General features: G+C 47.9%; 1 protein-coding gene across 1 annotated transcript in view; it reads left to right on the forward strand.

The window, feature by feature from the left end:
* LOC137435005 (phosphoenolpyruvate carboxykinase [GTP], mitochondrial) overlaps positions 1-21860 on the forward strand; it is a 47150-nt gene that overhangs the window by 18257 nt on the left and 7033 nt on the right. Inside the window, exons 6-9 of the mRNA XM_068128325.2 lie at positions 589-773; positions 3301-3463; positions 4345-4563; positions 4706-4843. Of these exons, the coding sequence (XP_067984426.2) occupies positions 589-773; positions 3301-3463; positions 4345-4563; positions 4706-4843 (705 nt within the window). The remainder of the gene's footprint in view (positions 1-588; positions 774-3300; positions 3464-4344; positions 4564-4705; positions 4844-21860) is intronic.

The following is a 21860-nucleotide window of genomic DNA, read 5'->3' on the forward strand; positions in this document are numbered from 1 at the left end:
GGTAAATCTTCGTTTGTACACAACACAAGGCTGCGGGGTAGCATCATTGGTTGAGGGCACAGTTGTCCTCTACTGGTTAGGGCAGGAATTAGGGCAGGAATTAGGGCAGGTATTTTGAATTCAGTCATTGTACTGGTGATAGCTTGTCTACTCTTTGCGAAAGACATCATCGGATCTTTAACGTCAACCAAGAAATGCTGGCAGACGCGACGCCCAATGATGCCTCGTCATGCATGTGAAACACCAGGAAGACAGTTTATAGCTGGGTGGGGATTCAAACTCAGGTTAGACATCTTAGAGGTGAGTGTGTGTACCTCTAGGCCATTCTTTCCAGCCCAGTGAGGTAGATGAAACAATGACAGACATTGGAAACATTTGACACTTTGGTTTGGGATGCATCCTCCACAGTGTTTCCAAAACAATTATGATAACCAATGTCCACCAGCTATTTCACTAATGCCATGTAATCTCGTTGATATTTAATACCTGTACAAATGTTTCCCTTATGTTCTTGTCTTGTTCGATAGACAGTTGGTTATGCAAGTGAGTATCACGAGCTCGACCGTTGTTTAACCCTTCCACCCGTAGACCCAAGGGCCACATGGCCATGTGACCCAGATCGCACACTCATCGCTCAGCTGCCTGAAAGTGGTGAAATCTTTTCGTATGGCAGTGGGTATGGTGGCAACTCTCTCCTGGGCAAGAAATGCTTCGCTTTGCGCATTGCGTCGCGCATGGCGCGTGAGCAGGGCTGGCTGGCCGAGCACATGCTGGTGAGCGGTCTTCCTAACTCTTCGGTCATGCAGATTATGGGGAATCAAATTTGAATGGATGAACGAGCAAAACTTTTGTACTGGTTGAGGACATGCTTACAATGACTCCTTTGGGCCTAATCACTAGACATAAATACTTTAAACCAAGTTTAACCTCAGCCAAGTTTAACCTCCCCAAGGCAGTGTTCTGGGCCCTGTGCTTTTTCTGGTCTTCATCAATGATCTCTCTGACTCTCTTGAAAATCCTCTCTATCTCTTTGCTGATGACTCCACCCCCTGCCGCTCCATTCCTCATCCCTCAGATCGGCAGTCTGCAGCCTCCTCACTCTCTGCAGACCTGGACAAAATCACAGACTGGGCAAACAAGTGGAACATGTCTTTCAATCCTGACAAATCTCACACTCTTACGATGTCTCTCCGAAAAGACCGACTGGACAACCCTCCCATCTACTTTCTGAATAATCCTCTCCAAGAAGTTCTGTCACTCAAGCTTTTGGGTCTCACTATCTGCCATGATCTTTCCTGGGAAAACCACATTTCCAAGCTGGCCTCCAAAGCCAGTCGCCGACTGGGCATCCTCCGTCGTGCGAAGTCCTTCCTTCGCACACCTGAGCTCCTCACCACATACAAGGCTTTCATCCGCAGCTCAATGGAATACTGCTCCCCCCTCTGGGCTGGTGCTCCTGCCTCACACCTAGCTCGTCTTCACGCTGTTGAAACCAAAGCGTTCAGAATCATTGGAATCTCCTGCGATGACGCTATCTCCGAGGGCCTTTCACTTACTCACCGCAGGCAGGTTGGTGGTCTTTCCGTCTTCTACCGACTCCTCTCCGGCCTTGCTCCCCCAGCTCTCTCTGGGCTCTGTCCCCCAAATATTCCTGCAGGTCGCACAAGATCTGCCTGCAACCCTCTTATGGTTAAACTGCCAAAATCAAGACTCTCTGCTCACCTTCACTCCTTCATTCCTCTTTTCTCCCGCCTCTGGAACAAACTCCCTCACTCTCTTCAATCCCACTCCTCCCTCCAGGTCTTTAAAACTGCTGTTCACCACCATCTCTTATCTTCCCCAATCCAAAACCTTGATCTTTTCTACCCCCGCTAATTTCACCCCAAATCCACTTTTTTGAGGTGACTTTTGTCTTCTTTCCTGGATGTCCTTGGTGTCCTTGCGTTTTATACCTATCCTGCCTCCCCCCAGGCCCTCTGCCTCCCACACATCTCCCGATGTCCCTGCCCTCAAATGTTGTGTTTGTGTGCTTCCTCCCCTTCTCTCCCCATCTTGTCGACCGCTCCCATTTTTATATACTTTGTTTACTTGTTTGTTTGATTTGTTTGTTTGATAAATGTTAGCTCTTTCACGAGCCTCGACTCTGTATACAACAAAAAACAAAAAAACAAAAAAGCTACAAATAATTATCTAAGTTAAAATAATTATTAAAACTACAAATAATTAAAACATCAGTGCTCCAAAAAGATCTGGACAAATTTGGTTGTTGATATATTTAGTACTACAAATGATACAACGATACACTTTATTTTTTATGATACAGAAACTCATAAGGTTTTCTTTCTTTTCAAGTCTGGTGGTTTAATGTGAAAGAAAATGTAGAATCCACATGACAAAGCTCAGTGCGTCGAATGGTTCATCGAGACGAGATCCGACACGCAAGTTTAGGGTAATTTCCGTACATGGTATGGAAGGAATCCGCCATTGCGGACTAGTATCAGAGAGCAGTACAAGGTGTTTCAGGAGATTGGAAGTTGTCATAAGCAGAAAAGTACCGGCCGACCACGCACAAGTGCAGCAGACATTGAACGAGTGCGTGAATCATTTCAACAAAGTCCCAGAAAATCAATCCGACGGGCATCCAGAGAACTGGGACTACCAACCACCACTGTACACAGGATTTTGTATTAAAAGCTGAAGCTTTATGCCTATAAGGTGCAGATTCTTCAAGAACCCAAACCACATGACGGACACAAATGCAAGGTGTTTGCCTTGGAAATGCAACCTGCAACCCGATATCATTCTTCAACAGGATGGCGCTCCTCCTCATTGGGCCTTAGTTGTTTGAGCAATTGTGAATGAAAATTTTACAGGTCGCTGGATTGGCTGAGATGGACCAACCACCTGGCCCCCACAATCACCAAACATAACCCCCCTTGATTTTTTTTCTGTGGGGGTTTGTCAAAGAAGTTGTCGACAACACCAAGGTAGCAAACCTGCAGGATCTTGGTTCTCGGATCACAGCTGCATGCGCACTGGTGGACGCAAACACGCTGAGCCGAACATGGCAAGAACTCATGTACCACCTTGATGTCTTGCGCATGACAAACGGAGCTCACATTGAAGTGTATTGATGGTGTGCACAAAACTTTGAGTTTCTGTATCATATAAACCAGAGGGTATCGTTGTATCGCTTGTGTTTCTAAATATATTAACAACCAAATTTTTCCGGGTCCTTTTGGAACATCATGTATATTGTATAAGCATCCTAAATCTCGTTTTTGTTTTTGTTTTGAGCAGATTCTGGGGATCACAAACCCTCAGGGGCGCAAGAAGTACATGGTAGCTGCATTCCCAAGTGCCTGTGGGAAGACCAACCTGGCTATGATGACTCCGGCCCTGCCTGGCTGGAAAGTGGAATGTGTTGGAGACGACATTGCATGGATGAAATTTGATGAGCAGGGTAAGCATGTTCCATTCTTACCCACTATTTGTAACATTTGATTTCCATTTTTAAAATTAATAAAACTAGCAACGGTACCCGCCCTATGGGTGGGGCTTCAATTGGGAAGCCCAAATGAAAAGGCAAAATATCAGAAATTGAAGGCTTTTTTTATTTTAAACGATTCATATAAACATCCGTTGAATCATATCACACGCAAATCATCAAAATATAAACAGTACATGGCGCCCATTTTGAAAAAAGATTGAATTCTGCAAAACGGAAGCAGCCACTGTAAGTCTTCTCAGTCGCACGTTTATGTGTGAAGAGTGCGCGCCGAATCTGTAACACGGAAGCGGCCGCTACACCTGTTTCTCAGTCGTTTTGCACACGCTGCCATGTTACTTCGGAGCCCCACGTTTATATAGGAAGAGTTCACCAGGAGTTAATCTACTCTTTCCTGGTACGTAGAATTTCAACAAAAGCCACATCACTGTTCATATCGGTAAATATTATTCCATCGTGTTTGGAAAAACTGGAAAATTGGAAAAACAATATAGCCTATTTTACTCCCAGGGGTCCCAGGAATACCCACCCAAAATATCGTTGCGATTGGTTGAGCCGTTTTTGCGGTACCTTCGAACGGACGGACGGACATTTGGTGAATTATAGTAAGATGCTTGTTTTCAGCAATTACATCGACTTCATCTAGTATAGCAGCAGGTATGGTGGTAACTCCTTCCTGGGAAAGAAATGCTTCGCTAGTGTGGTTTCCCTTTTGTACAACCATGTGGCTTGGGATTCCATTTATCATAAAAATTTGACATGAACAATGTTGGTAAATATACAAAGCAGAAACGTTTGAAGTTCATTACATAATAAAAATCAATTTGCATTTTCAGGACAACTTCGTGCAATAAACCCTGAGTTTGGATTCTTTGGTGTTGCTCCGGGCACATCCATAAAGACCAACCCAGTGGCCATGAAGATGATACAGAGTAACACAATCTTTACCAACGTTGGCAAGACGAGTGATGGTGGCATATACTGGGAGGGTATTGATGAGAAGCTGGCGAAAGGAGTGACCATAAGATCATGGCTCGACGAGCCTTGGACACCAAGTGAGTTACTTTGAGGTTTTATATCCAAACCTTCATATTCCCAAACAGTTAAAAATGGGTTGGTGTTGACAGCAGATAACTGTAGTTGGTCGAGTACAAAGGGGGCTAAAGTTTTATGATGTTGTTGCCCCAATTCTTGCAGGTTCTGGTGAGCCTTGTGCACACCCAAACTCACGCTTCTGCACTCCGCTACAGCAATGCTCCATTCTGGACCCTGCGTGGGATGACCCTCAGGGGGTTCCCATTGAAGCTATTATATTTGGTGGTCGTCGACCACAAGGTGAGAGAAGAGTATCACAAAGTGAGAGGCCATAAATGTTACTTTTATGGTTAATTGCAATCAATTTTTCATCCAACGTTTTTTAAACAACAAAGACATATATCGTGTTATACAGTACAGTATATATATATCTATATATATAAAACACAGTTTGTGTGTGTGTGTGTGTGTGTGTGTGTGTGTGTGTGTGTGTGTGTGTGTGTGTGTGTGTGTAATGTTACCGATAGACTCCTAAACGGAGAGGCTTACATGCTTGATATTTGACATAGACATGGCCATTGAGCGTGGGACGAACATGGCCGAACTCAAAATATTTGACGATCCATATTTTTTATTCATATTTACCTCAGCGCATTTCAGTGCACGGAATCAACGGAATCAGAGCAGGTGGGCGCTGATTCGCTCAGAGCGATCACGTGATGATGCTATGACGCTATGAACGCTATGACGCGATGAACGATATGACGCTATGAACGCTATGAAAAAGAAAATCGCTATGACGCTATGAAACGCTATGACGCTATGACGCTATGACCGCTATGACGCTATGACGCTATGAAAAAAAAAATCGCTATGACGCTATGACGCTATGAACAATATGACGCTATGACGCTATGAAAAAAAAAATCGCTATGACACTATGAAACGCTATGAAACGCTATGACGCTATGACGCTATGACGCTATGAAAAAAAAAATCCCTCACTTTGCCAAGGGGCTCGCTCCCCCCCCCCCCCCCGTTCCCCTCCCCTCCCCTCCCCCACCCGGCAATGCCGGGTACTTCTGCTAGTATATATATACTGATGAAGCCCCAACAAGGGCGAAACCAGGTCGGTAACTGTGAGTTTTGCATGCACTTGTGACAGTATCTGAATTTATAATCCGTAATGACGCACTGCTAGATGGTTCCTCTGGAGCTTTGCAGGCAATGCGGACATGCATGGCGATGACGTCATGTTGTCCGCTCATTAGGTTGGAGAACCAGATTACAGATACCATTATTAGTAACTCCCAACCGCAACCAGGTCGACTCCATATGATGAGTGGATACCAGAGATAACGTTACCGTGTGGCAGGCGGTGCTTATCGCTCCCAGCAAGGTGCAGCAGCAGCTGTATGGGACACCTTGCTGGCGGTTCTCCACTGATGATATGAAGGTCGCATAGTGACTAAAAAAAAAAAAAAAAGACTAAAAAAAAAAAAAGACAGGTTTTTAAAATTTTTTTATAGTGACTGATATATATACATATATATATATATATATATATATATATATATATATATATATATATATATGATCAAGGCACCTCCTAGCTTTAATGGTGAGCACCAGCCACGAATTATGTCTCACACGGTAAATACCGCATAACCCGCAAGGAACCAACAGCCTGTCTGCCACACAGACCATCGTTCCCACCAGTGCAAACCAAAACCAGGGGGTGCGGTGCGATCGGCGGGGATAATAAATCGGGTTAATAAGCCCGAAATCTGGATTGGCGGCTCTGTTTGATGTTTAGCCAATGGGGACCAATGAATAAATCTCTGTCTGTTGACAGAGTGGCCGGGCTGAAGCCTCCAGAAGACCCTTTGGGTCGGAGGTGACGCTTTGGTCTAGGACTTCGGTCCACAGGAGATCGGGACAGCGCTCGTCACGCTGTTATGTTCGTTTATATATATATATATATATATATATATATATATATATATATATATATATATATATATATATATATATATATATATATATACACAGACGGCATTTAATATGGAATATTTTTTTTGTGGGGGTGAACTTACTTTTCAAGATGTCTTAGAACCAAAAGTTCATTGGAATTATGTTGAAATTATTCTAGATTTTGTTAATGTGACCTTTAAAAGAAACAAAAACCACATTTGACATTTCGAAACAAATAAATTGATCCTTGAAAGTGATGTAAACTGATATCGAACTCAATTCATGGACAGTACTGTGTTAAACTTCTGTACGTTTTCCAGAAGTATCTCTTTATTTTGCACATTAGCCAAAAAATTTTTTTTTTTAAACAAAAGTTAAATTACGACTGGAATTACGGACAGTAAAATTACAGTTCAGTACTTCGTGTAACCCCCACGAGCATTCAGGAGAGCACGTACACGTTGAGGCATGCTGTTCACGAGATTTGCCAAGATTTGGACAGGAATCGCTTGCCATGCAGTGACAATAGCCTGCTGCAATTCATGCACAGAGGTCGGCTGCTGGTCCAAGTGGTCGATTTGACGCGTTAATTCTGCTCACAAGTTCTCTATTGGATTCATATCCGGGGACATGGCAGGCCACTCCATATGCTCTACACCACGGTCAGCAAGAAAGTGTTGGATCATGCGAGCACGATGAGGCCGTGCATTGTCATCTTGGAAGACAAAGTTTCCACGAAAGGCTGCATGAGCAAATGGAAGCAATGTTTCTTCCAGAATGGCCCTGTACTTGAACTGGTTCAGGTTTCCATTCAGAACAACCAGGTCAGTTTTGCCCCCTGCATGAAAAGCAGCCCAAACGGTCACCCCACCACCTCCAGCTTGGACTCTTGGCACTATACAATCTTTGTTGTAGGCTTCATGCACTTGTCTGCTCACTCGGACGCGGCCATCTTGACGATAGACCAGAAATCTAGACTCGTCACTGAAGATCACGTGATTCCAGTGTCCTGGCTGCCATTGACGGTGCTCTCTGGCCCACTGCAATCGGCGCTGGCGGTGTTGTCTGGTCAGGCGTGGCTTTCTCAGGGGACGCCTGGCACGATAGCCTGCTTGAACCAGTCGTTGGTTGACTAGCCTTCTGGATACAGGCACATTTGTCAGTTGCTGCCACTCAGCCCTAAGCCGATTAGCTGACTTGGTATGGCCATTGCGGACTAACCGGTGCAGCTGGCGATCATCCCTCCTTGTGGTTCTGCGGGGACATCCTGGCCTCGGTATTGGAGTAGGGACACCCCTCTGAGCATTTCGTTTCAGGATCTTTAACACCTGACCTTGAGTGATGCCATACTGCTGAGCAATAGCACGCTCTTTCATGCCGTAATTTCGTAAAGCCACCACTCCATGACAAACAGCATTGTCGAGTTGACGGACCATCTCCAGAGGAAGCGGCAATAACTTTTGGAGACGTGCAGCAGTTGTTTTCCACTAACACAGAACGCAACAACCCTTGTATACCCGACTGTGAAGCCAATCGTCAAATGCACCTGTCCGTACATTTTGCCACGCCACCTGTGATATAATCCTGTTGTTGACATCTTGCTGCGACAGACAATCAGTGACATGGTTCTTTTAACAAATAAATCACCAAAGTGTAAAAGAAACTCACCAGATTGATATACTGAGTTAAGAACGTAAACCCAAGTCAAGAAAAAAAAAAAATTCCACATTAAATGCCAAGTCTGTATGTATGTATATATATATATATATATATATATATATATATATATATATATATATATATATATATATATATATATATATATATATATATAGATATATATATATATATATATATATATATATATATGTCGGATTGGGACTTAGGACTTGGGACTCAGAAGACTCAGAAGAAAGGAGCAACGGATATATTTATTAGAACTCGGAGTACACAAGCTTGAGGACAGCAAAAGTTGTATTGAAACTCACAAGGAGTGACCAACAGCACAACAAGATGCTCTGCAATAATTCAATTAACATTGCTTTATATAAGGAGAATCAGGGGTGGAGTTAGCTCACAAGACACAGAGACAGAATGGGCTCATTGGTTCCCCCACCATAGTCCCATCCTGTTGTTCAGTTAATTAAAGGAAGTTCATCCAAGGCCAGTCATGGGTTAGCTCTGATAAGGAGATGGTCAGCATTATGTGGCAACATGTTTACAACTTTCTGTATAGAAAGCTAGCTTGGGAAAGTACAAAGGGAGTGGACACTCATAAAACTGTCAACTTGCAAGATAATGGCAAAGTCAGGAGAAAGGCAAAGAGAGATAACAGTTGCCTCCAAGGCCTGGGAAGGGGAACTAGAGATTGTGCCCACGCAGGCCAGAGCACACAGGCAGAGAACTCCTTATTAGGATATTACACATCCTCAATGCACAAGAAAGAACTCAGTATCATAAAAGAGTACAGTAGTAAGTCAAAACAAAACATATAATTGGTTATACTTGGTAATTGGTAAAGCAGCAAGGATATACAAAGGGGGAGGGGCATTACAGCTCCCTACATACCGCCCTTTTGGATCTAAGATACAAAGTTATCTACGAGCCAATCAAAGGCCTTTATTTCAAACAAAACAGAAAAATCATTCAACATATCACGCGAAGGCAGCCCCGTAAGAATGTCCCGTACCAAAGCACCACACAAACTCAGTAGGATGATTCGCGTCTGTATGTGAGTATGCAATGTAAGGCCGTAAAAGCAGAGTGATCAAATGGCACACAAAATCCACCAAGAGAGGTGGGAGAGACAGTGTAAAGGATTCACTAAACGTAACGTACCACACGAATGCACCCCAGTGAGCATGTCCCGTACCCCCGTACCGCACAGCGCACTCAGCAGGGTGATCCGCGGGTGTGTGGGTGCAAGTGGGTGTAAGTGGATGTATGATGTAAGGCAGGTGTAGATGGGTGTATGAGGTGAGACCGTAGAGACATGAAGATCGAATAGCGCGCCAAATCCACAACGAAGACCTCTGGTTCCACCGGGGTCCACACCCAGGGAGATCTCCGACCCACCCTTTGGCCACAGAGGTGCAGCCGGACTCCCCCCTAACTGGAGCTCGCCCAGGCTTCCCCAAGTGAAATCCTTGTAGATCTTCGGCGCTCAATCGATATTCATGTTCATGAGGTCTCTTACATGCTGGTGATCTGGGGAAGACACAACATCGTCAGTATCAGGTGGCTCAAACCTATGGCCATAAAATAAAGCATAACGGTCCAAAGGTGGGAGAGAAACTTCCTTTGGGTCAAAGTCGAGATCGTCCGAGGCGATGCTGCTTGCTTCGCTGTTATCCACGGGCGAATCTCCAAAACAATCAGACTCGGAACTCAGAGTATTTTCACGATCGAGTTCCTCTCCATCCGGGCTTGGGTTCACAGCTGGGTCCAAATCCCGGACTGGGTCAGTGGCGTTTGACTCACTGTGGGCTTGTGAGACATGGGGAGGCAAAGCCTGCATTGAAATATAAACATCAGTCGGGGACCCTCGCAAGTGGCCCACATCATCATTGGTAACATCATCAGTAACATTATTCTCAGGTGGCGTAGGCCTGTGGCGTCGACGGCCACCCATAGTCATAGCCACGGCATGGCACATCGTGAAGAAACGAGAGGAATCCTTCAGGAAATCGTCGATTTCTTCATTCGACGTGTCGGGGCCCAGTTTAAACGGCCTCCTGGCAGCCTGAAATGCTTCGAGGTCCGCATAAGTGTACTCGACATCATTATCGGTAATATCAACAATGGAAGAACAATCTTCGGAAGCGGAGATCTCATTGTCGCGGCCCAGTGGCTCGTCCGGGTCGTCGTTCCAGGATCCGCGGTCTGCAGTCACGTCGATGGCCAGTGTGTCATCTGGACCCGCGGTCAGCTTTTCAAGCATCACCATGGCCTTTTCTGTTGTCGTCTTCAGTGTCCATCCTGTGGAAAACTTCCTCACACACGCAAGGACTAAAGCCTTGATTATTACACAACAAACCACGATTCCAAGGACTATTGCCAAGGCGGTTAGTACCCATTTTACAATTGTGCCTGTCCACCCTTTGAACCAGTCGGTAAGCCACTGGTGGGAGGCTTCCCGATCCATTCGATCCCTTGTCAATGAGTGAGCGCTTTCCCTTAACGTTATAATAGCAGCACTGATGCCCTGTGAGGGGTCAGGAATAAAAGTGCAACATTTACCCTCAATTATCCCACATACCCCTCCTCGTTCTGCCAATAGCATATCTAATGCAACCCTATTTTGCATAACCATTGTACGCAGATGGACAACTGTGTCCAACATTTCGTCGTGTGCTGTAGCGGTGGCGTTGGCCACAGTTTCTAAGATTAACGCAATTTTGTCAATGCGGTAACTGCTCATGACCGTCCCAGCCCAGGGGAAAAAGAAACTAACGGCCTTCTCCCAATCAGCGCCATGTAAGGTGGTGGTGCCGTCGTCGTTCCAATAGGTGCTTCGTTGTGTCCTTATGAGTGCGGGGGTATTATGCAAGTGTTGTCGCATTTCCATTTCTGGGAAAACTGATCCTAAATAGCAACGTCCTCCCCAATTATCAGGTAAATACGGGTAAGCTTTGTTCCCGCATACAAACATGGTTCCGTGTGGAGCCACTAAATGAGTGGTCATGCAAGTGCGACGGTCTGCGATAGTGTTTGTTCCGTTTACTCCTTCCCATGCCAACTGGAGGTGTGTGAGATTATGTAAGGGCGAACTCGTAACATTTACTAACAGCATGTGTTTCCCTTCCCTAGGGTCCGCGAGGAGGGTAGCTCTACACACAGATTTGCCTACCGTTATTTGGCCCTTTCCTTCTAAGCAGAGGGCCCCCCTAGCCGGTTTAACCCAAACCGGCGCCGGACGTTCCTCAAAGTGTCGGGACTGGATGGGGGGCGAGTACTGGAAAACTCGTTTACACGCAGTTCCGTCAGAACCTTGGCTTGTCAGGGTTGTACTAAGGCATTTGGTGTCTAGTGGCTTTGAGCACAAATCATTGAGTGATAGGGGTAACGCTACCATTGGTATTCCTGTTGTGCTGGTGCGGGGAAGGTGCATACACATCCAACACCGTGTCCTATTCTGTAATGTGGCCATATGCCGTGCGACCTTCCAGTATGTGTTCTCCTCTGGCTTCTTTCTTACTTTCTGGGCAGACGGAGTCTTAATGACGTAAGCGGCGCAACTAGGTCGAAGGTAAGATGTGGTTCCATTTGGGATTGTCGTGCGAGGGGGCCATATTCCACATTCAAGTATCATTGTTGTATCCGGACCAATGGGGGCATAATGCAACATGAGGGTAGTATTCTCAACACCCTTGCCCCATCCATATCCTGGGGCATATCGGCTGCTTATGTTCCCATATGTTCCATTTTCCACTTTCCTAACCTTAGTCAGGACTAGGCGTGTGCTTGTCATGCGTGCCTGCGGTGTGTTATTGTGTACCACTATAGCTTCCGCCCATCTTACAGATAACCACTTAAAGCTCGTTTCCAGGTTGCAGCAATTCACCGCTATTTTGTCTCCCCAGCGAGCCGTTATATACTTAACGGGATAGAGGGAAAATGCTGAATAGTTGTCGGGTCCTGGGTACTTGGGGAGGTCCTTTCTCAGTAGCTCAAAGTTCAAGAGCCTATCTCCGGCAGGGGGTTTGAGGCAGCTACCCAGAATTCCCATCATCATGACCGTCATCGCCGCCCTTAGGAGACTGTGGTGCCCTAGGCGATGCATTGTCTTCGGCAGTGTGAGGTGCGGTGTCTTCAGCAGTGAGGGGTGCGGTGTCTTGTGTGACTTGTGGTGCGGGAATGGACAACTTACAATGGGTGGCGTGGATCCACGAAGGTTTACCCTCGCAGAAGACTGCCGTCGGTGTGACTAGTAGCACCTGGAATGGTCCCTTCCACCGTGGCTCCAAAGCAGCCTTGCGGGTGAAGTGCTTTACGAGCACCCAGTCGCCGGCCTGGAAGTTGTGGATGGCGTGGCCTATTGGTTCAGGCAGCGCCTCTCGTACTCGAGCATGGATGCTGCGTGCCACATTCGACAAGCCTATGCAAAATCTCAAAAGCATGTCATCCATTACTGGCAAAGCAAGGGTGGACATGTCTGTTGGTGCTGAAACGGGCAAGCTCATAGGTCGTCCCATTAATATTTCGTGGGGGGAAAGGCCCGTAGTGCGACCCGGGGTGGAACGAATGCTCATCAATGCAAGCGGAAGAGCCTCTGGCCACCTTAAGCCTGTGTCTGCGCAAAGTTTCGCTAGTTTATTCTTTAAAGTCTTGTTCGTTCATTCCACAAGTCCTGAGGACTGTGGGTGGTAGACGCAATGGAAGGATTGTTTAACGCCCAACGCCTTCAGGATGCCCTTAACCACCTGCGCCGTGAAATGGCCCCCTTGATCTGACGAAATTATCTGGGGAATGCCAAATCTGCACATAAAATCCCGCACGAGGCGCTTCACTACTGTCGGAGCATCGGACTTGACGCATGGGTATGCTTCGACCCATTTGGTGAACGTATCTATGATCACCAACACATAGCGAAATGACATACTTGGTTCCAATTCTGTAAAATCGAACTCGATAGTTGCGAACGGCCCACTAGGCGGGGGTCGTCCCCCATCATGTGCATGTCTCGGTGGCGCCCCTCTATTGTGTTGCTGGCAGACCACGCACGATCGGCACACTTCGGATACAATCCGTGACAGTCCTGGCGCTGTCCAAGTGTAATTTATCTGACCCATCACCCCCCTCTGGCACACATGACCATTCTGATGAGCCATGCGTGCCAGCCAAGGCAGTAAAGCCTGGGGTGCTATGGGTTTCCCCTCAAGGGTCCATATTTCTCCTGGACCCAGGCGTGTTGCCCCTCGCTTGAGCCAGTCCTCGTGTTCGGCCGTTGGTGCAGCGTTCTGTAAATTTATGATATCGTCCTTAGTTGGTGTGGCGGGTAGTCCCGCAGTCGGTATGTCAGCAATCTGTGCGGCTGTCTTCTGTGCTCGTGTCACCATCGGCATGTTGCGTTCTATCTATTGGTTGGCGGCCTTTCCTGCCGCCTCGTCCGCCCTTGCATTGCCCCGGGCAACGTCAGTGTCCGCCCTTTGGTGGCCACGACACTTAATTACCGCGATAGCGCGGGGAAGTAAAATGCTTCGGAGGAGCCCTTCTACCAGCGCGCCGTTCTTTATCACTGAACCGGCAGATGTGAGAAAACCTCTCATCTTCCAGATGGCTCCTTTATCGTGGACTACGCCGTGAGCGTAGGCCGAATCTGTGTAAATGTTGACGGCAAGGCCTTCCGCCAAGCTGCACGCTCTGGTCAAGGCGCACAGCTCCGCCTGCTGTGCGGAAAATGTAGGTGGAAGACGCCCGCTCTCTACCGTTTCGCTATCCGAGCACACGGCGTACCCGGACAACAGGGACCCGTCCCATGCGCGCCTAGCTGATCCATCGACATAATATGTACAGTCGGGATATTCTAAGGGATTGTCCTTTAAATCCGATCGCACCGTGGAGACTAGCTGCACAACGTCGGTGCACACATGAGGTTCGCCCTCCTCTGGGGTGGGCATCAGTGAGGCTGGGTTGAGCGTCGTGCAACGTTCGATCGTGATGTTGGCTGCAGTGATCAGTGCGGATTCGTATTGCATTAATCTAGTGTTAGACAAATGCTGTGTGCTTCGCTGTAACAACAGCGAAGTGACGCAATGTGGTACCCGTAGCGTTACTGGGTGTCCCATAACAATGTCCGCTGTTCTTTCTACTGCGTACCTGGCCGCTGCCACGGCTTGCAAGCACACCGGAAACCCTTGTTCGACCGGGTCTAACTTTTTACTAAAGTAGGCTACCGGCCGCTCCTTATCCCCATGGGTCTGTGTCAAAACTGACTGGGCGAAACCTCCCACGGCGTGAGTGTAAAGGGTAAATGGTTTCGCATAATCCGGGAGTCCTAATGACGGTGCCGTAACCAGCGCCTGTTTCAGCCCGTCAAAACATCGCCTCATTTCTGGTGTCCATACCAATTCGTCCGAGGCGGTTGATCTGGTTGCCTCGTATAGTGGCTTAGCTAGCAGCGCAAAATCAAGTATCCAAGTGCGGCAATATCCCGTCATACCTAGGAAGCGCAGCAGTTGCCGTTGCGAGTAAGGGCGAGGCAGCTCCATAATAGCGGTCACTCGTCCAGCATCCAATTCTCGTTTGCCGTGCGAAATGGCGTGTCCCAAGTAAGTTACAACCTGCCGCACAAACTGAAGTTTTGGTCTGCCTACTTTGTGGCCTTTGGCCGCCAAGGCCTTTAATAGGGCCAAAGAATCCATTTCGCACGCCTCCTTTGAAGGGGAGCAAATCAACAAATCGTCAACGTATTGCAGCAACACTGACCCTCCCTTCAATTCCACATCCGCCAGGTCGCGGTGCAGCGCCCGGGAAAACAGAGTGGGGCTATCTGAAAACCCCTGAGGTAGCACTGTCCAAGTATACTGGCGCCCCCTATGGGTGAAAGCGAACAAGTATTGTGACTCAGGCGCGATGGGCACAGAGAAAAACGCAGAGCAAAGGTCGATGACCGTGAAGTATGTTGCGTCCGGCGGAATTGACATCATGAGGGTTTCTCCGTTTGGAACTAGTGGGTGTATACCCTGTATCACCTTGTTCACCTCCCTTAAATCCTGTACAAACCTCCATTTGTCCTTCGACGGCTTTTTCACTGGTAAAATTGGTGTATTACATGGGCTGTTAGTTTCCACGATAATTTTCTGTTCCACTAGTGATTGAATTACCGGTGCTATGCCTACGTCGGCCTCAGGTCGTAGCTTATACTGTTTTACATTCGGCAAGCGCATCCCCGGCTGCACTGCTATCACTAGAGGTTTGGCGTCTCGCATTCGTCCAACCTCACCGTCGCTTTTAGGCCATAAATTGTCTGGCACCTCCGCTAGGAGGTAATCCGACTCACCCGGGTCCGTCAGCACTGCCCTCATGGTATAGGTGCCCTTAGGAGGCAACTCTGTTGCTTCGAACACTCCATCCCTCCGTTGTGTCTTGAAGTCAATTGAAAAACCTTCGCCATTTTGGAGCCGTTTCAAAGTCCAGCGGCCTTTCTTACTCCGATACCCTTGTAGGGGAACTTCTCGTAACCTCCCTACCATCCAACCTACACTTTCCGGCGGCCACCCCTTGGCAGTGGTGAGGGTAACGTGGGCGGCCGCTCCTTCGGGGTATCGGGTCAATGCACGCTGACTCGAGGTTAGGACTGCCTCGATTCCTATTCCCTCACGGCCGATCCACATCCGTGACAAGTGTATAGGCGTGCGCTCGCCCAGCTTTTCCTTAACCTTCTCTCGATAATTCTCGTCCTCGCCCGTTGCATCATAGTACGCAGTGCAATGGGGTGGATTATCCTTTAAGGTTTTTATCGAAATTTCGTGCAGTTGTAGCCAATCTCGCAGAACTGCATTGTCCAAACACACATTATCTATGATATGCGTCCAGGTAGCCAGAGCCCCTTCATCCATGCGCCACCAATACACGGTGGGGCCGGGCCGAGACAAGGCCGTCATTACCAAGTCGCGTTTAGATTCCGCGACGTCTACGAAAACTCCCTCCTCTGTACATGAGATTTGACAACCCAATCGGCACAACAAATCCCGTCCCAGCAAATTCGTCGGGGCGGTAGTGGTCATCAAGAAAGCATGTTTAGCCTCCAGCGGGCCGCATGTTACTCGCACTTCCTCCGAAATAGGAAGCGCTTGGGGTAAACCCGAAACACCCAGTATTTGAACGTTCCTGGCCGTAGGGCGCAAAGAGGGCAATTGCCCCTTGTTAATTGTGCTGCGAGTCGCACCCGTATCTACGAGGAATTCTAATGGTCTTCCCTCCACGTCCAACATCATGGTTGGTTCCTCTGCCGGTGTCATGGTCAAGAGAGGACACTCCTTGGGCGACTCGCCAGCGTCCCGTCAATAGGCCCCTCTATTGTATTGGGGCTGAAACCCCTTACGAGCCTTTGGGCAATCACGTATCCAGTGTCCCATCTGCTTGCAATAATGGCACGGTTCCTGCGGAACCGGTGGTGCGGAGGGCATAGGTCGTCCCTCTACAGCGCCCCTTCCGCCCTGCCGGCGTTCTGGCGGCCCCCAATGTGACTGGTTCACTGGTTGCCACTGCGGCGGGCCCCGAGGCGGGGCCCAGTTCCCCCTTGGTCCGTTCTGCATCCCACTATTGGGGGGTGGTCCAGGGGTTTGGAGAAGGGGTCTTGGTGGATACCAATTTTGGGGAGGGGGCCCTTGCACAGTCCAAGTTTGAGGGTTTCGAGGAGGAGGGGGGAGAGGGGGTGGTATTGTCCATTGTTGTTTTACCTCGTTCATATTAATTAGTCCAAAGTCTTCCTCAGTACAACCGTCGCAGTTTTCATTTTCGTTGTGGATCCACTCTCCGTTGGGGAATTGGCCCTTATAGAAAAGAGGATAACAACTCCTCCTATGTTCCTCTGGACCTCGAACAGGTCCCCACTTCTGGCACTGTTCGTGTATGTAGTTCTGACTCTGATCCCCTTTTTTATTTTGGTTAAATTGAGCCCGTTTCTCTTGGACGAACATTTGCAATATTTCCTCCTTAATATCCTTTTTCTCCTCTAAGGAGGAGCCCGGGCATTGTTCCAGTTTGTCGCATAATTCGTTAGTTGTCATTCCCTTCCAGCCGAAAAGAACGGACTGTACCTGTTTCTTTAATACCGGCCGAAGCCCCTCGATTAGATATTGATTTACCAATGGGTTGGGTAGTTCGGCCAACAGCATCGGGCCCAGTCCTCCCCAACGCGCGATGGCTCTTTCCAACCTTTCCCGGTAATCCCCAATTGATTCTCCTGTCTTTTGTTTTATGGCCCCAATTTTTCCCCAATCCGGACCTCCTGCAGGCAACAGCGCCTGCTCAATAGCCTCTAGCAGCCGGAGCTTTAGCTCACCCCATTGTACTTGTGTCATCTGGGGGTTTGCACCCGCCGCCCTTGGGTCTTCCATCGGCCACTGTGCTCTTTGCCTAGCCTTATCCCACACCTTGGGTGGTAGCACAGAAGTGCCCATATGGGTTATATCTCGAAAATCACAATCGCCATGCTCGCATGTGATCCAATTCGCTATAGTCGGAGCTATCTGTCTTGGGTCCTCGATAAGCAAATGTTGAATCCTTTCCCGCATTACTGTTAGAGCGGATTCTTTCCATGGTACCCTTTCTCGAACCCCATGACCTTGAGCATCAACTCCGATAACTTGTAGGGGGCACAATTTTCCTCCTTCGGTTAATCCAGAACTTTTCTTCAGTGAAGGGTATAAACTAGACATTCCGGTGGTTCGGGGGGTCTCGTTCCCATTACAACCTACCAGCGAGGGGTATAACCCATCCGGTCCTATCGGTGGCGGGAACCCTGCGATGTCGGTCCCGTCATCTATTCCGTTAGCCCCGAGTTGTGCAAACGGCCTTCCCTGGCTCGGGTGGTTCTGGGGTATCTGGGGCGCGCTGGTAGCGGGGTTATAGGGAGGTGGTGGCGGGGGCGCAGAAAGGATAGGTGGTGCCTGAAACCCCGGGACAGGGTTTAGGTCTGGGGCTGGGGAGGGTAGATTGGCCGCTACCTCCCCTCTCGCGGGGTCTGGGTTTTCAACGAGCGGCATCAGTCGCGCGTTGGCCTGCTTTTCTATTTCCTTAAGCGCTTCATCCTGTGCCTTATTTGCCTGTTTCCTCAGACCCTTAAGTTTTGTTACCTCACCAGCCAAGCTGGCCTGTTTTGACTTTGCGTGTCGCTTCATCGCTTCTTCCTTCCACCAGCCAAAGACTTTCCAATAGTCCGGCGGGAAGTGTTTCGTGGCCTGTTCGAATTTTTCTAATGTCTCATACAACACGTCCAGTTTTTCCAGCGCAAAAGACCCTCCTTCGGGCCACGGTTCTCCTAAATCCTTCGTCAATGCAACCCATGACTTCCCTGGTCTCACAGCATCATAGCCATGCCTCCGAAACATGAAAAATGCCGGGGTATGTCTAAGCGGTTCACCTGCCTTTACTGTCTTATTACCCATACTGTTACCCATCCTTGGAAACTTTAGTTTACCGACGTAGCCTTGTACTCGTGAGGATCTCCCGCCTCGCGGCACAGCTACACTACCTAACTCTCCTTGTACCCGTGAGGATCTCCCGCCTCGCGGTACAACTGCACTACCTAACTCTCCTGAGAGGCTCGTCCGCCTACACAGTGTCTAACCTAACCTTACTGTACTCTCCTGGCGTCCCACGCCCTTATAATACTTCTGATCTTACTTAAAATCCCGACGTCTCTCGGTGTCCTCGGATCGGGACGCCGCCCTTATCCTTACCCTCACAACCCAGAGATCTATTACCCCTTAACCTCAGGCGCCCAACGTGGGGCCCTTTCCCTTACGTAACGTTACCCTGACGAGTCCATAAACAATCAGTTGCTCCAGGACCCAAGCGGTCCGTAATTAAATTTAGGTTCGTGGAACAGGTATGAGCAGGGAACGGAACAAACGGCAACCGAGCAAGAGAGAGTGGGTTACAATTTGGACTGACCCCCAGGCTAAAAAGGAAAAACAAAAGAAAACCACAGCTCACCTGACCCGGATCAATTGCCAGCTGGTCTCTCACCACTCACTTGCCTGGGACCGCGTCCCGGACTGCACAGACTGTATCCCACCGCTGCCACCACTTGTCGGATTGGGACTTAGGACTTGGGACTCAGAAGACTCAGAAGAAAGGAGCAACGGATATATTTATTAGAACTCGGAGTACACAAGCTTGAGGACAGCAAAAGTTGTATTGAAACTCACAAGGAGTGACCAACAGCACAACAAGATGCTCTGCAATAATTCAATTAACATTGCTTTATATAAGGAGAATCAGGGGTGGAGTTAGCTCACAAGACACAGAGACAGAATGGGCTCATTGGTTCCCCCACCATAGTCCCATCCTGTTGTTCAGTTAATTAAAGGAAGTTCATCCAAGGCCAGTCATGGGTTAGCTCTGATAAGGAGATGGTCAGCATTATGTGGCAACATGTTTACAACTTTCTGTATAGAAAGCTAGCTTGGGAAAGTACAAAGGGAGTGGACACTCATAAAACTGTCAACTTGCAAGATAATGGCAAAGTCAGGAGAAAGGCAAAGAGAGATAACAGTTGCCTCCAAGGCCTGGGAAGGGGAACTAGAGATTGTGCCCACGCAGGCCAGAGCACACAGGCAGAGAACTCCTTATTAGGATATTACACATCCTCAATGCACAAGAAAGAACTCAGTATCATAAAAGAGTACAGTAGTAAGTCAAAACAAAACATATAATTGGTTATACTTGGTAATTGGTAAAGCAGCAAGGATATACAAAGGGGGAGGGGCATTACAGCTCCCTACATATATATATATATATATATATATATATATATATATATATATATATATATATATATATATATATACATCATTCTAACTTCTGACCCACTGATACTTAATATACTGATTAACTGATATAAATGTTTCGTACTTTCTAGGTGTAACTTTTTTAAACAGGGGGCTGCTGCAACTGGTTGCACCAGGCCCATGAGCCTTTTTTTGTATAGGGAACAGTGTAGAGGTGGGGGGGGGGGGGGGAAGGGGTGTGGGTGACACTAGCAGTGGAGTTGAAGAACAAAATAGAGCGAGACTTGGACAAAACAATGGGTTTGGGGGAGGAATGAGATGGCTACAGAAGAAAACCTTCAGGAAAGAAAAACTGGAAATTTGGAAGCAGGCGTGGTTGCGCGTGGGTGGATGGTTTTGAATGGAGGATGATCTGAAATGGTGGTGAAAAGCTGTCTTGAAGATCTGGAGGGAAGAATGAGATTGAAGAGAATGTGGACACTGGTTCGACAAGTGGGGGAAAACGAGTAACAAATGAGTGGAGAGAGCAAGTGATCTTGGATTTAGATAGTTTCACCAGAAGTGGGTTGATGGGGGACCGTGTGTGCCCTGCAGAAACCTGGGATGAGGGGGGCACAAATAACGGAAAGAGCAGATGGTGCAAGACCAGGAAGGAGCCGGTAGAAACAGAGACCACAAACCAGTCTGCGATGAGAAGGTGATAGACCCATAGACTCAGCTTCCTCGCAGGAGATTCCAATAATCTTAAACGCATTGGTTTCCACTGTGTCAAGTGTGAGGCAGGGGCACCGGCCCAGTGGGGAGAGCAGTACTTTATCAAGCTGCGAATGAAGGCCTTGTAGGTGGATAGGAGTTCAGGTGTGCCATGGAAGGACTTTGAAGATGGAGGATTCCCAGTCGGCAAGGGGATTTGGAGGCCAACCTTGAAATGCGGTTTTCCCAAGAAAGACCATGGCTGATAGTGAGACCCAGGAGTTTGAGTGACTGAACTTCCTCAAGAGGATTGTCAAGAAAGTAGATGGGAGGCTTTGCCAGATGATCCTTTCGGAGAGAGACAGTGAGAGTGTGACATTTGTCAGGATTGAAAGACATGTTCCGAGTGTTTGACCGTCTTGTGATTTAATAATTTTTTAAGATCTGAAGAGAGGAAAGAATCTGCAGCCTACCTGTCTGAAAGATGAGGGATGTCATTGCAGAGGATGGATTCATCAGGAAATAGATAAAGAGGATTTTCCATAGAGTCAGAGAGATCATTGATGAAGGTCAGGAAAAGGACTGGGCCCAGAACACTGCCTTGGGGAACTCCAGATTTGACAGGAAGAGGAGATGAACGTGGCTACGAGAGAAGAGAAAGTCAGTAAACCATGTTTGGAGTTGGTTTTGATGCCATAGGCAGAGAGTTTGGAGAGCAAGGCGGGATGCCAGACTGTATCAAAAGCACAAGATATGCCCAGAGAGATTGGCCTGATCTCATCCAACATCGAAGGCCTCCATCCATTGTTACATGAGTCAAAGCAGCATGTCCAAGGTGGAGTGACCTGGTCTGAATCCAAATTGATGATCTGAGATGAAGTTATTGGAGAAAAGGAAGGATTTTATATCAACTGCGATGACGGATTCAATGACCTTGCTGATGATGGGAACTAAGCTGATAGGTCTGTAATTAAAGGGATCAGTTGTTGCACCTTTTTATCTAATGCTGTGATGTTGGCAGATTTCCAAGCAGATGGAAGATTATCGAGGGCCAATGACAGGGTGAAAAGGGCAGAGAGGGGATTGGAAAGAGCAGCAGAGCACGATTTTAGGACACGCGAGGTGTTGCTGTCCAGTGCAGTTACAGAGACAGTTGAGGGTTGAAAGAACGTTGTCCACCTTCTCAGGTG

Source organism: Myxine glutinosa, chromosome 9 (genome assembly GCF_964187855.1).
Source record: "Myxine glutinosa chromosome 9, kmMyxGlut1.1, whole genome shotgun sequence".
NCBI classification, from domain to species: Eukaryota; Metazoa; Chordata; class Myxini; order Myxiniformes; family Myxinidae; genus Myxine; species Myxine glutinosa.